Source organism: Parambassis ranga, chromosome 17 (assembly GCF_900634625.1).
Source record: "Parambassis ranga chromosome 17, fParRan2.1, whole genome shotgun sequence".
In the NCBI taxonomy this organism is placed as follows: domain Eukaryota; kingdom Metazoa; phylum Chordata; class Actinopteri; family Ambassidae; genus Parambassis; species Parambassis ranga.
Window position 1 is genome coordinate 2,172,501 of NC_041037.1, and position 14,777 is coordinate 2,187,277.

Here is a 14,777-nt window from a genome sequence, read left to right on the forward strand (position 1 = left end):
GGTGCCAGCATCAGTGCAGATCTCACAGTGTTAAAGGCAGGTGTGCGTCCGCTGATACAGAAAAAAAGTTTCCATCTGTGATGAGGAGATTATTAGGTTCTATGAAGTCTTTAATAACTTTAATAACAGGGGACTAAAACTACTTGTTGTTTTACGGGTTTACTACATGTTTGAAGTATGCAGAGCAAGCAGATTATTATTAGTCACAAAATAGTTCAAAAAAAGACCTAAAATCAAGCTGGTTGTTTATGCACAGAGTATATCAGCCATATTTCAGCACCAAAAACTGTTGAGTTTACACCCCCCAAATGATCTTGAATCAACCTGTCTTAAAGGTAGGGTAGGAGATTTCATTCTGATGCACTTTTCGTTAAATTAGTGTAACTTCTATTTCGACAAGGTTCATTTGGTCTTCACCTTTTTAACTATAAGAGTATTCTTTTCAGTCAGTGTTTTTTGTGTTTTTTACCTTGACTTTACATGTTTCGACTGCTTCCTGCAGCCTTCCTCAGAAGTCACATGATGTTACCGGTGACGTGTCTGCCAGCTGATTTTATGCAGGTTGTAGCGCCATTCTCCCACTACTCCAGGTAGTAGGGGAACAGCGGCACCTGTAGTCTGGCTTTTTCAGCGCTGTGTCCCAGGTGTGGGACAGCAGTCTGGTCTCCTCAGGACAGTGTTCCAGGTGTGGGACAGTGTGAAAGTCCCCTCGTCCCAGTTCACTGTCCCATTGGCCCGCTTCCTGATTTCACATCATGTGACTTCTGAGGAAGGCTGCAGGAAGCAGTCGAAACATGTCGAGTCAAGGTAAAAAACACAAAAAACACTGGTCTGACTGAAAAGAATACTCTTATAGTTAGTGTAACTTCTCTTTACAATCCGATAGCAAACAATTAGTTCGGCAGTTTCACATTAAAGCGAAGAATATGAATCATCTGTGGAAGCTATAAAACGCTAAAAACATCAGCCAATCCTCCGGGTGGACCCTGCACGGAGTATTGGCTGGTTGTCACTCTCTTCCTGCTCTCCACGCACCAGAGAGGTACGTGCATGATGGCCGAAGCCACAGACCGCAGCTCGTCTTCAGGTGATGCGCGTCCATGTGATTGGGAGGCGTGGCTTCGGGGTGAGCTCCGAGAGAAAGGGGCGTGTGTTTACTTTGGAAATCTGGCTGACTCTCACTGAGTTTTCAAAATCTCCTACCCTACCTTTAAGCAACACTGCAACCACATCAGTCTTCATATCAGCTCATTAACATAAGGTTGTAATTCTCTCATCTTTAGGATCAAAACTTCTTCTAGTATGGTTACGACAACTTCTTTCCCACTGACCACCACCCCGACCCCAGGGGAGGAAAACGCTGTGAGCAATGATTTCTCCACAGCCTTGGGCGCCCTCATCCTCAGTTTGGTCCTCCTCGTGGGCGTCCCTGGCAACCTCTTTATAGTCTGGAGCATCCTGGCACGCATCCGGCGACGCTCCGTCACCACCCTTCTCATCCTCAACTTAGCGTTTGCTGACGGGTGCCTCATGGCCCTCACCATCTTCTTCATTATCTACCTGGCTAAGCAGACATGGATCTTTGGTAAACCCATGTGTAAAACCCTGTTCTACCTGTGCAACGTCAACATGTACGCCTCCATCTTTCTGATCACACTGATGAGCGTGCACAGGCTGGTGGCTGTGGTGTTTCCACGGAGACTACCCTACCTGATCACTGAGAAAATTGTGAGGAGGGTGCTCATAGGCATGTGGGCGTTGGTGTTTCTCACTTCTACCCCATCCCTGCTGTTCAGAGACGTGGTCATTACACACGATGAGTACAACAAAACCCGACTGGTGTGTTTACCTAAACATGAGGAGGCTCGACATGTAAGTAGACTATTTATGATCATTAACTGATTAAGAAAAAACTGATCAAGGTCCTCAGTGCATTTTGTTTGATCCTCCTGTGTGCAGGTGAGGTTTCAGTACGCTGTTGAGACAGTAGTAGGATTCATTCTTCCATTTGCGATCATCACAACCAGCTACATTCTCATCCTGAGACGCCTCAGACAGACCAAGTTCCAACGAAAGATCCGCAGCGAGAAACTCATCCTGGCTATTGTGATCACTTTTGGCATATTCTGGTTTCCATACCACGTTATTAATATGATAACGGTAAGTGAAAGTCTAAATCTTGGCAAGGATCTGGCGATACGATACATATCACGATACACACGTCACGATACACGTCACGATACAATACGATATATATCCCGATACTGTAACAAAGACGATATATATTGCGATTTTATATATTGCAAACAACAATATATATATATATATATATATATATATATATATATATATATATATATATATATATATATATATATATATATATATATATATATGTGTGTGTGTTTTTAAGAGTATGGAAACTTGTTTGGAAAGCCTCATTTGAATACTATCTTCTTTCACAAGAACAAAATGTTTAATTATAATAATGGGCCAGGTGTGTCTAACGACTGGCTAATCGTTAGACACACCTGGCCCAGTCAGCCAGAACATCACAGGTAACTATGGAAACATTTAGTGCTATTGTTTATTTAAGTTTTACCCAGACCCACCCACTGAGGTCTGTTACCACATATAAACCATGTTTCCCCACCAAACACTTAGAACTGATGAAGCTGCTTGGATGAGCAGCAAAACGTCTTCAAGAAAACTCTACAAGTCCAGACGCCTTGTTTCAATCTTCTCTACGTATGATGACCTGGATGACTGAGAATCTTCATCTTCAACAAATTATAAGAACATTGCACAATGCAACTGTATCTCACATTCAATTTGTTTTTATGCTGAAAGAGGAAGTGTGCACCACAAAAGTAAGATGTTGAAATTAATGTTTGCTCATAATAATTTATAAAAAAAAATCGATTTGGCCACAACTTACATCAATACCAGCATCTCCAAATAAAACATCGCGATATATCACAGAATTTTTCGTTTTTTTCTTATACCCCTACTAAATCTGTAACACATTTCTGCTTTTAAATGCTCTTTTCTGAACCTGAGGAGTAAATCTGTTTGTTCTGCTCTGTCCAAGGTTGCAGCTGAGTGGTACACAGTCGGGACAAAAACAAGAAAGACGTGAGTAACAAAAGATTTTCACCTTACATGAATTAAAAACCTTACATGATTAGCCATCATTGCAGATACATGTTGACTTAAAGAGTAGTTAACTAAGGGTAGGAACAGAGTAAGGATCAATTATGTATAAATGCAGTCTACAAAGCAAAAACATGACCAGGACTGAACCCCTCCTCCACCAGAGATGAAAAGTGCACACTTACCACACTGAGCTGCATCTCTGCCAGGGGTCCAAACGAGGAGGGCCCGTCCAGTTTAATGTAGGAGTCCAGGACTCTGTTTCAGAGCCTCCCAGTGAAAGCAAAGGGGCCCCAGTTCCTAATCCTCTTCCATGCGGTCTGTCTGCTGGAGTAAAAACTCCACCTTGTTTCATGCTGTGAGTGAACATTGGGGGTGAACTAATTTCCGGGGGTTTGTTTTTAGCTTTTAGCTAGCTAGCCAACTCCTGGTTACTCACTAGGCTTTCACTTCCTCCCGGCCTCCCAACTTCAAGCACCGCGGAGAAGAAGGGGCCTGGTCCTGGTCCCTCTGCACAAAGCAGAAACCATGCCGCTCACCCAGCAGATCATCTTACGGGTTTTTTTAATGACAAGATCAGCGCTATGCTACTTCCCGATAATTCTTCTTCTCTTGTTTGCCGGAGGGCAAACCGAACAATGAATTGACTCACTAGACCACCTTGTGGTTGAAAGAGGTACTACAGGTTACAGTTAGCATGCTAATAAATACACGGAAATTAGATTTTAAATAATTTTTTTTTAAATAAATTAAATTTATTATTAATAATAAATAAAAATAAAAACAGACATACACAAAATATTTCTAAGATCAAATAAAATAAAAATAATAAAAACATTTCCTTATGGAGCACAATTTTTGTAACAAGTTATCATATTTAGCCTTTTCAATGGATGTCTCTGCAACACGATACATATGGGCTGATGCATGACAGCTTATGTGTTGGTCTGTAAACTTTTATCATAAATTGGACCTATATGTTGTGCTGTTCTGTTTACCGACAGTTTGGAACACATCCATCAATCCAGCCGTGCGGTGACGTCAGCACTGGCCTTCATCAGCAGCTGTGCCAACCCAATCCTCTACACCTTTGCTGGCAAGTCTTACATCAAGCAGAATGGCTTCGCCTTCATGGCTAAGCTCTTCGAGGGGACGTCGTCAGAGCAATCGGGAACCCACAAGGGACGGATTTTGGACAAAAACACCATTGGACAAACTAATGGTGACTCCATAAACAACACAGTGGACTCAGGTGCACAGAATGGAAGCACTGACTGAACTTTAAGCACTGACTGGATTTTGTATATAAGTAACTGCACTCTAAAAAAAAAAAAAGTGTCAAGCTGTGTAGAAGCAACAGACAAAAAACTAATGCACCACTATAGTATTTGTTCTTCAGACTGAAATATAAGAGACTTTAAGTCATTGGTACAGGCACAAGCAGTTTATTATTTGTACATGTACCTGAATACCTGTGCAGTGTTTTTTTAATACATATTTACCTACAGTAGCCTGTATTACATCTCCCTGGGGTCATTACTGTAATAAGATTAACATTATCAAGCCACATTTAATGGTTTATAACACTGTGGTGAGACTTTTAGCAATTCTGTTCCTGCTTTGTTGCTCCAATTATATAATCACTCCACTCAGGGAGTTAGATAAATAGTATTTGTCTTTGAACTTGCTAGTAGATGGTTCATATTCTCCAATTACAATGTTTGGAGCAGGACTCTGGCATATAAAATTTATTTTTTTACCCACAGTAACACACTACAGCCATCTGATTTTTCATTTTTATTTATTCGTGCATATAAAGCTTAACCTCCATGTTATGACCACCGCACACTTTCTGCCACCTTGATGTGTAAAATAAAGCAACAACAGTTTTACCTCTCAGCTTTATTTACCAGTAAAAAAAACAACCTACAAGTATGTACACATACCAACACATTGAAAGAATCGTTCAAACATTAGCACCAAATTACAATTTAAATTATATAATTGAATAATTATACAGCACTAATATTCCTAATGAATCATGCCATGTGTTGGGTATGGGATGTGTGCATAGATTACTGTATAAAGATATTTTACTTGTCAGCATTCCATCAAAAATCCAGCATGACCCTGCAATGACAGAGCTCCACCAGCAGCTCTTTCTACCTGCAAAGAAGAGAAGATGAAGCTGTTAGAGGCAGAAATTTACTAACTATACAAAGCAAACATACAAGGCTGGAGTTAAAGAAATTAATATTGAAAACCCATTTTAGGATGATACTATACTGACATACTGATGGACTTACCTTATAAAAGGAAGACGTCGCAGAAAGTTTCTTCAACCCTAAGAAATAAAAAACATGGCTGTTAGTCCCAGCTTTCAATACAAACATGCAGACTGTTATTTTTAATGTCAAACCCATCAGTGCAGTAAGAGTGTAATCATCAGGCTCAGGTGAAACACGGACTGCAGATCATCATCAAGGGTTGACTGTATAAAAGTTGATTCATTCAAACAAAGGTGGCTTCTTTTGGTTCTTCTGTCTAGATAAAAATGTGTAAGGAGCAGCTGCAGCTCATGTGCATAACAAGCTATAACTGAAATAAAGTTGTGTGTTGTACCATTTTGTTGTTTTGATTCAATTTAGTGTGTGAGTTATAACATTATACAGACAGAGCCTCTTTTTCCTGTACAGGAAATACTGATGTTTCTGCATTTATAACGGAAATACTCTTTATATAAAGTCACAAAACCGACTGAATGTACAAAACAGGGGATGTTTAATTGTGACTGCTAGTTATTATCTCATTTATATCCTTAGACAGTTCATTGCGGTGCAGCTTCCAGCTGCAGGTTTCACCATGCGGTCGGTTTGTTGCTGCTAGAGCTGCTAGCTAACAATGATCATCCGTTAGCGGAAATAACCGCAACAATCAGCCACCGGCACAAAAACAAACACACCAAGCGTGATGTAAACAAAGTGAACGTGTAATAAATGTGAACATTTACCGTAGACGAGGCCTGGAGTGGATCCGCTTTCAGCTCCGCACCGCCGCATGTCCGACTCCCCTCACCGCAACAAGGAAGAGAGGCTGTTAATGAGGCTGAGCCGCAATTTATCTCTTCATCAAACCACGTGTCTGCGCTCTGCCGTCACACCGCACACAGCTTCCGGGTTTGGCGCAGAATACATAAGGCGCCTCCTTTTGGTTTTTAGTTTTTGTTTATTAAAATAAAATCTGACAAATAAAACTATTACCAATATTAAGCGGGAGGGATTGTAGTATGAGCTCAAAAATGTGTGAATAATGAATAAAATATTACAATGAACTGACATTAATGTCATTCTAATACTAGTGCCAGACGTTACTAAGAATAAAATTACATGTTTCTGACAAAAACTGTATGAAGAGTACTTTTTAGTTGGGTCCCATCCACTAACATGTAATAAACTGCAGCAAACCAGCAGGGGGAGCTGCTGCATCGACGGTCTTTATATATAGCCGAGCTCATTCGCTCGTCCAATCACAACCTTCGTAGGGCAAAGTGGGCGTGGTTACAGGAAAATCTGGTGGGGCTCGTATAAAGAGGCTCGAGCCGAGCGGTAGGGTGGTTGATGGGGGAAACAACAACAAGCTTGTCATCATGAGGGTCCCTGAAACACTGATTTGGGCCGCTTTTCTCATCCAGAAGGTGAGAGAGACCGCACCTGTTTCTCCGAGAACTCTTTCTCTGTACGTTTTTGTTGCGTAGCGGTACGTGGTTGACGAATACAGGTCTGTTTTTTTTTACCGTACCGTGTTTTAGCTCGGATGCTATATGACTGTTAGCTTGCGGAGATCACCGTCGGCCCTGGGACCCCACACATCACTCACTTCTTTATGTGACATTAATTAAGTAGGATTACTGCTGATTCACCGAATCTCAGACATCAACACCACTCGGTGTATTTTAGGCGCTACATTGGTTAAAAAAAAAGATGTTAGCCAGCGACTTTAAGCTATTGTTGTTAAGATGTGGCAACGCGGCTGAAATCTGAGACTTTAGGAGGAAAATGTTTCATGGCTGACATGATGATCAACTGTACTTTGACCTGATAACTCGGACCACAACTCATAATTAGACCGGTTCTCTTCTGGTCTGTATAGAGACTTTCTCTGTTCTCAGTAGAACAGGGGGGGGGGGGTTCCATATTAGGTTCTTACCTGTGGCTGTAAATCAGTGGACAGTTAGTTGGGCTAATATAAAACCTTTAGGAAAACTTCAAGATTAATACAAATGTGATTTGTAATCTATAATTTCTCTTATGTTAGTGCGTACCTGGCTGCACTGAGTGGGTCAGCAGGTTGATGAAACCTTGTGACGTGTTCAGTGCTGCACACAGTTTGACATTTACCTTGTTATCAGGTGTCTTCCCACTCAACAGTGGAACCTCACAAAGTGCAGCAGGATGTTACAGTCGAGTCCGTTTCAGACATGGGTACAGTATACGTGACAACAATCAGCCTCCTGGTCATTTTAGTCACAACAACATCAATCTAATTGAGATGAACTCTGTGACATTTACCACATGAATCATGTCAGAACAGCATTTGGTGACCCAGGAAAAAAGGCCATGAATTTTCAGATTTCTAAAGGATTTGTTCCGGCTTTTGATTTAAAAACAGATTTTTTTTTTAGATGCAAAGTCACACATCAGTTGTGTTTGTGTTATCAGGTGGTGGGAGAGTACGGCATGGCCCATTTCAGTGACAAGGGCAAAAGCAAAGGAAAGGATTACTGCATATTCTTCAACTCACAGTGGGCACGACTACCTCAGGATCTCAATAAAGCAGTAAGTCACTACTGAGCAACACAAGGTGCAACTGGAAGCCAGGTTTCGACTTCAAGCTTCACAGCTCCATAGAAGGCTGATGGGTTGCAGGTTACCTACCTTGAGGACCTTCCTAGGAACATTTATACTTGATGCAAACATTTTATCTTCACTTAACCGGCTATTAAGCAGCTACTTATGACTGATGTCAGACTATAATAACTTTGCCGTAATCCACTCAACAGGATATGAATGCCAGAATTACAGTTAAGCTCTGTAATGGAACAGCACCTATGATATTCACAGATATTGATCTGTAATAGAATTTCCTGAGCTCTGCTTAATGTCACCGTCTTTGTCTCATAGTCACGACTCCAGATCTATGACTTGACGACATCGGTCCTGTGCTCGCCCTCCGAGGTCCCAGAGGGAGGCTTCCCAAACCGCATCCCCATGGTGATGAGGGGCAACTGCACTTTCTATGAAAAGGTTCGCTTGGCGCAGATTAACGGTGCCAAGGGCCTGCTCATCGTCAGCAAGGACAGGCTGGTAAGATTTTTGTTTGTTGGGATTAAACTGAGTTTGGTCCATTACAGAACAGAAATGATGTGCTGGGTTTCTTATACAGACACCACCAGCAGGAAACAAGACTCAGTATGAGGAGATTGACATTCCTGTAGCACTGCTCAGCTACACCGATATGTTGGACATAAGCAAGGTGAGAGGCACTCAAACCACTCTACCAGACATGTGTGAGAGTCCTTTCAGTGTACTTAGAATATTTGATCTAATCCTGTCACTAACATTTACAGACCTTTGGTAAAGGAAGATTGGTTGCCATGTATGCACCCAATGAGCCAGTGTTGGACTACAACATGGTGATCATCTTCTTGATGGCAGTTGGAACGGTTGCTATTGGAGGCTACTGGGCTGGCAGCAGAGACAGCAAGAAGTGAGTGAATGTGGAGTTCAAGTGGGGAAATCTGGTGGGAAAGGGGCTTCTTAGTATGAACAGAAACAATAGTAAACAAGCAGAAAGTTAAGTCACCTTAGTTTTAGCATCTGGTCTAAGTAGTGCACAATCAACACAGGAAGAAGGGACCAATGAGAGAGAGGATCAGGCTCAGAGACAGGACCAAGAGTCAAGGTGTGTTTCCTTAATCATGCAGAGTCAGTGTTTGTGTGATCAGGATGTAATGGTACCATCACAGCCTCATTATGGGCCAATGGACTGACACTACTTTTTTTTTTTATAAAGTAGTTCTCAGGCAGAGGAAAAGTCCAAGTGATGCAGTTTCCAGTGACTTTGTAGTTTCCTCTACACTACGTTGTACCAGGACACAGATTCCCCTCTTCCTGTGCACACTGTGCTTTTAGTCTTTTTTTAATCTGCTAAATTTAAATCAAATGTAATTTATCAGGGGAGTCCTCTGCGGAGAAAATTAGTCAGTCTTGGCATCGGTCTTCTTTTCAAACCAAGAAGTCTGCATTGTGCTGCTGGAACTCCACTAAAGGGCAGTGTTGTTTATTTGAGGCCGCCTGAGTGAGTCACCAGTTTAAGCCAATCCGGGTCCGTCCATTCTGACGGAGTTGCCAAGGTGACTGAGGGCACCGTCGGTGACGCACAGGACCGCAGGCAAAAAAAAAAAAACATGAGTGTTGTTTTGAACTTAAAGGAAGTGAATTCCACAAAATGGCAGTAAATATTGACTGTGGATGGCAGCATGGCCGTCTTGGATGCAGACAGTCGAATCTGTGATTTAAAAAGCTGAATGAATAGAATACATGTATTTAGAGTCAGTTCTAAAAGTCTCTTCTGATCAGTAGGCGCCTTTGTACGTTGTTTCTTCTCCTGCAGACGTTACATGAAACACAAGCGGGACGACAGCGCAGAGAAGCAGGACGAGGAGACGCTCGACGTCACCCCCATCATGATCTGTGTGTTTGTGGTCATGTGCTGCAACATGCTGGTGCTTCTCTACTTTTTCTATGATCGCCTCGGTATGACACCAACACACACACACACACACACCACTGGTATCTTCTCATTGTAACAACTACTGACTGACTAAAATCTCTTAGCTCACAGATCCATGTTTATATGACCAACGGTGGTTTCAGGCCAGTGTTTATTGCTGTGTGGGGGGTGGTTGGCCTCTCAAAGCCTCTAATTTTTTCCCCACTCACTGCGGCCTGGCATCATTCAGTAGGCATTTACTTTAAATTCAGGTTGTGCAGATGATGGCCCACAGTATCACATCCTTGTGGGGTAAACAATCTGAACTGCAGCAACATTTTTGGAGCTTTCAATTGAGCGTCGCACCAGCTTCCATTGATTTTACTTGAATGAGGAGCCCCTGAATGGCGAAATGCTTATTCGGCTCTCAATGTCCTGGTGTTGAACTAAACATAGCAGCTCTTTTGGTAGAATAAATCCTGCTAGACTTTGAGTAGGCATGTCATTACTACCCACATTCTGTGCAATGTTACTGTCAGAAATATTAAAAAAAACAACAAGGTTGCCCAGACCTGAGTAAACCTTGGATATCAGGATGCTCAGACGTCAGTTGCTTTCTCTGCATTTTATATATTAAGAGCTGCTCTCTGCACAGTTGTTGACTGAGTTTGCAAATCTTCCTGAAGGACTGATAAAATTTCACATAACTAGATTAAAGGAGCTGACTGCTTTATGTTTCTGAGTAGCAGGCAGGCCCCGCTAAGATCTGTACTGTAGTACTGTTCAGACAGTTACGGAGAAGTCGAGTGATGATAACACATGCTAACCTTCCTCTTACCTCTGCCGTTTAGCCATCTGGGTCATTGCGATCTTCTGCGTGGCGTCCTCTGTTGGTCTCTACAGCTGTCTGTGGCCTTTTGTCAGGAGGATTCCTTTCTGCAAGTGCAGGTGATTTTGTTCTTTTCAGACTATTCAATACACAAAAGTCTTTATACAACAAAGAGTTCATACTGTGTATTTACATAAAGAACCTGCAGCTACATCAATAATGGAAAAAATAATAATAAGTTGCCCTACTGGATACACAGCAATCATAATTTCTACCGGCTCTCTTGAGAGAGAGAATGTAATGTGGACCGTCATGTGAACCATCTTGTGATGACAGGATCCCAGAGAACAACTTGCCATACCTGCACAAGCGGCCACAGATCCGGATGTTACTCCTTTCGGCCTTCTGCATCAGCGTCAGCATCATCTGGATGGTGTTTCGCAATGAAGACCAGTGAGTGCACGAAGAACATGCATCCAGTTTAACCTTAAAACTAATGTTAAAATTCAGATTTCGTAGTCTGTGTTGGTTGCTGCATGTGTTAGGTGGCACCGTGCCGGTCTGATGTAATGATGGTGTTGGCTGGCTAACATTCCTGTGATGTCCTGCAGGTGGGCGTGGGTGTTGCAGGACGCCCTGGGGATCGCCTTCTGTCTCTACATGCTCAAAACTGTCAGGCTGCCTACATTTAAGGTGGGAAGATGACGAGCTGTAACGTTGTTAATATTGTGTTCGCTGTAAACTCACCTGGTTTTTTATTTTCCTCCCCTCTCTCTGCTGCAGGCTTGCACGTTACTACTGACGGTCCTGTTTGTCTACGACGTGTTCTTTGTATTTATTACACCCTTCTTTACAAAGGTACTTTCTTACACTGTCGCCATGTCCTGGCTGTTGGGCCGTCTGCTGCAACATTTACCCATTTTATTTCTTTCTCTCCTCAGAGTGGGGAAAGTATAATGGTGGAGGTGGCAGCTGGTCCCTCTGACTCCTCCACACACGAGAAGGTGAGCTGCAGTTCCACACCTCCCTTCTATCTGCTTCCAGTTAAGAAAAATGTACCACTGTCTGTCTTTTCTTTTCAGCTTCCCATGGTGCTCAAAGTACCCAGGTTAAACTCCTCTCCTCTGGCTCTCTGTGACCGGCCCTTCTCCCTCCTGGGCTTTGGAGATATCTTAGTACCAGGTATATATATAATACAAAATATAGAGCAGTACCTCTCATGTTCTGAAAAGTACACACTATGGATGAGCACAGAATTATTCCTATAATTCCACTTATGTTAGAATAAAAATACTGTGTGTGCCTCTGTCTGAATGCCTCTGCTTTTCCCTCCCTCCAGGCCTGCTGGTGGCTTACTGTCACAGATTTGACATTTTAACACAATCCTCCAGGATCTACTTTGTGGCCTGTACAATCGGTATGTCACAAACTAGTTAAAAAAAAACCACTCTTGTCCTCTGCACTTAATATTTCTACCATCCTCCTGTGATACAAAGACTAGCTACTTTGCTAAAAAAAATAACAACAGATGCTGTGGATGGGATTAAAATCATCATCATCTGTTAAGAGTCGCAAAATAAATTCAGTCTGATCGCAGAATTAAAGTAAATGCTTTCAGCCTTTCTGTCTGGTTTTGTGTCTCCCCCTCAGCTTACGGCATCGGCCTGCTCATCACCTTCGTGGCCCTGGCCGTGATGCAGATGGGTCAGCCGGCCTTGCTCTACCTGGTGCCTTGCACTCTGCTCACCAGCCTCACTGTAGCACTGTGGCGCAGGGAGTTGCCCCAGTTTTGGACTGGAAGTGGATTTGTGGTGAATACCAGTTTGATATGACTGCCTACTGCGGAAGAACAAAAAAGACTTTTAAAAAAAAAACACACACAAACAAATCTAGTGTAAAATAACATGCAGAGTACAGTAGAATTTCAAGTTGAGTAACCCCATTCAAATAATTCCATCCATTCCAACTGCCTCTTTCTGTTTCACTGTCCCCCTCCCTCCCTCCACTGCTGCTCCTTGCCCTTTATTTTACTGTGGGTGTGCTGTAGTCTGCTGCTGAGGGCTCAGCTGTCTGTGAATGTCACTGCAGGTATTCTATCTGGGATTACCACTTTACTCTCTACCATTAAACAACAATGTCACTAAAAGTTCCTTTTTGTTGTTTTTCCTGGAGGGTAGATGATGTGTTGTTTCTGTGGTTAAAGTGGTGAACTACAGCCTCACTGGTGGTGGCGTAGATTAGCTTATTATGTGTGTATTCTGAGACCTCTGCAAGTTTTCCTTTCCTCTCAGTTTTGGAACTTTTCTCTGTCTTACAGTAATACCTCTGACAACAACATTAAGCTCATTAAGCTGTTGATTGGGGTTTAATTGCTTAAAAACAGAGGAATGACTGTATATTTTTGGTTCTTTTTATCTGTAGCTCCTTCTGTATGTGTTGTCAGTACATGTACTTTTCCAGCTGAGCACATTTCCATGATCTCATACGATCTTTGCGTTCTGTCCCCTGCAGCCTGCCATAGTGCTTGCACCAATCAACTGTACACAAACTGCAGCGTCGCAGACAGAGGGCGCCTCAGCGCAGCAGCCGGAGCCACAAACCACAGAAACCACCAACCAGAGCGAAGACGTGCCCCAGCCTGCACCCCAGGAAACGCCCCCAGCGGAGAAGAATGAAGAGGAAAGCAAATCTGACTGAGAACTTTTCGTACGGCATTTAAAGTTTCTCTCCATGTTTTATTCGTTCAGTTTCCACGGTGTGTCTCAGTCAGTGGACATATTACGTAAAACAGACTTTAATTTGCACTTGGTGCGCAGGAGAGGAGCAGATTTGTGTTTTGTGAGCGGTTGGCTAAGTGGGGGCTCAAACGCACAAGGATGAGGGATTGGAGCAGAGGAACATACAGTAATAAACCTGCACGGCAGCCCCTTCTACTAACACACAGTCTGTGCAGCCTGTAAAGGGAATGAGAAGCCAACTCTACCAAACACACAAGCTAAACATGTTGCCATTACACTACATAAAGCTCCAGTCTTGACAGCATTTAAAGGGTGACGTCTTGCAGCAAAATCAGTGGGATGATTTAGGTTTTTCAAACTTCAAGCTATCAGGACTTTATGAGGTGGTTACACTAATGTATCAGAAAACCCTGGATATTAAGATTAAAAAGTTAGTTTAGCATAATTATATCAACTATAAACACCCAAAGATTCATCATTTCCAGCTTCTCCAGAACCAAATAGTTTCACTGCGCCCCTCTGTGTGTGACTGGCGTCACCTTAAAGGGGTCAGATGCAGCGAAAGCAGACGTATGAGGTTAAATGGCGTTTTGTCATGTGGTACTTTGGTTGTGCAAAGACAACCAATCGCTGTCTAAAAGGCTGCAAACTTTTCTTTTGGATGGATCATAAACGATTAATAAACACTAAGACTTTAATTCCCAACAGCATGTTTTACTGCTGTGATTCCTCCCATTACAGTACGTGATAAAACACACCACTGTTAGGATACAAAGAGCGGTCAGTCTGAAGAGTTTCATACCCTTTAAAATGTGGTGCTATTGTGGTTGTCGACTGAGCCAAAGCGATTACATTTCATTTTAAGCATTTGTTTGTTTTGTATTTCGTCTATTTTTTTTTTTATTTTTTTTTTTGCATGCAATTTTACCCTTTATATAAAAAAAACTAGTGTATAATCTACACCTACAGAGAGAAGGAAGAAGACTCTGAAGCTGGGCTGACTGGAGCACTTGACCCTGAAAAGCTCTGCTAAGGTGCCACAAACGAACATGTTTATTCTATTGTGTAGTTTTTGTATTCACTACCGACGGTGCGACAGTTTTAGTTCCCGCAGTACATCGTTGTCTTAAGAATTGGTTTTGGCCTTATTGTGTGGATATGTGTGCTGGGGAGGTACAGTGGAATGTGTCGTCACTTATTTGAAAAGTACTGTACTCAAAATGTGCGAAGTGAGGAGTGAGTGACTGGTTGTGTTCTTTTTTCTTTTGTATAAAGCATTTGCACAG

General features: G+C 42.3%; 2 protein-coding genes and 1 long non-coding RNA gene across 6 annotated transcripts in view; 2 read left to right on the forward strand and 1 right to left on the reverse strand.

Annotated features, from left to right (window-relative positions):
* Positions 1-5,777, forward strand: part of LOC114450304 (leukotriene B4 receptor 1-like) — a 6,959-nt gene extending 1,182 nt beyond the window's left edge. Inside the window, exons 2-5 of one of the 2 annotated variants that reach the window (XM_028428323.1) lie at positions 1,284-1,872; positions 1,960-2,160; positions 3,092-3,135; positions 4,158-5,045. In XM_028428323.1, coding sequence (XP_028284124.1) covers positions 1,303-1,872; positions 1,960-2,160; positions 3,092-3,135; positions 4,158-4,431 — 1,089 coding nt within the window. In that variant the 5' untranslated portion in view covers positions 1,284-1,302 and the 3' untranslated portion in view covers positions 4,432-5,045. Of the gene's footprint in view, positions 1-1,283; positions 1,873-1,959; positions 2,161-3,091; positions 3,136-4,157 lie in introns of both variants that reach the window. The other variant, XM_028428324.1, reaches the window with a different exon arrangement.
* Positions 5,209-6,228, reverse strand: LOC114450305 (uncharacterized). Its single transcript, XR_003672072.1, has 3 exons — positions 6,164-6,228; positions 5,460-5,497; positions 5,209-5,319 (listed from the first exon to the last, which is right to left on the reverse strand). It is a non-coding gene; the product is annotated as an uncharacterized LOC114450305 (long non-coding RNA).
* A 507-nt stretch (positions 6,229-6,735) lies between these two features.
* On the forward strand, positions 6,736-14,196 carry sppl2 (signal peptide peptidase-like 2). 3 transcript variants are annotated; one of them, XR_003671988.1, is made up of 15 exons: positions 6,736-6,847; positions 7,872-7,988; positions 8,334-8,516; positions 8,596-8,685; positions 8,780-8,919; positions 9,826-9,968; positions 10,776-10,872; positions 11,090-11,206; positions 11,365-11,446; positions 11,537-11,611; positions 11,695-11,757; positions 11,836-11,935; positions 12,093-12,170; positions 12,404-12,681; positions 13,265-13,397. XR_003671988.1 is itself a non-coding variant. In XM_028426981.1 (15 exons), exons 1-15 carry the CDS (start codon positions 6,800-6,802, stop codon positions 13,448-13,450), a joined length of 1,680 nt encoding a protein of 559 aa, XP_028282782.1. In that variant the 5' UTR covers positions 6,736-6,799; the 3' UTR covers positions 13,451-14,196. The 3 variants fall into 3 exon arrangements, 2 of the variants coding, with proteins under 2 accessions (XP_028282782.1, XP_028282781.1); XM_028426981.1 differs by having other exon boundaries at positions 12,404-12,564; positions 13,265-14,196; XM_028426980.1 differs by having other exon boundaries at positions 11,695-11,935; positions 12,404-12,564; positions 13,265-14,196.
* The last annotated feature ends 581 nt before the right edge of the window (positions 14,197-14,777 follow it).

Excerpts from the sequence above, each read along its gene's own strand:
- sppl2 (XM_028426980.1), top strand. The coding sequence starts at position 6,800 with ATGAGGGTCCCTGAAACACTGATTTGGGCCGCTTTTCTCATCCAGAAG. Across the intron at positions 8,686-8,779 it reads ATATGTTGGACATAAGCAAG|ACCTTTGGTAAAGGAAGATT; the intron begins GTGAGAGGCACT and ends TAACATTTACAG. Across the intron at positions 8,920-9,825 it reads GGCAGCAGAGACAGCAAGAA|ACGTTACATGAAACACAAGC; the intron begins GTGAGTGAATGT and ends CTTCTCCTGCAG.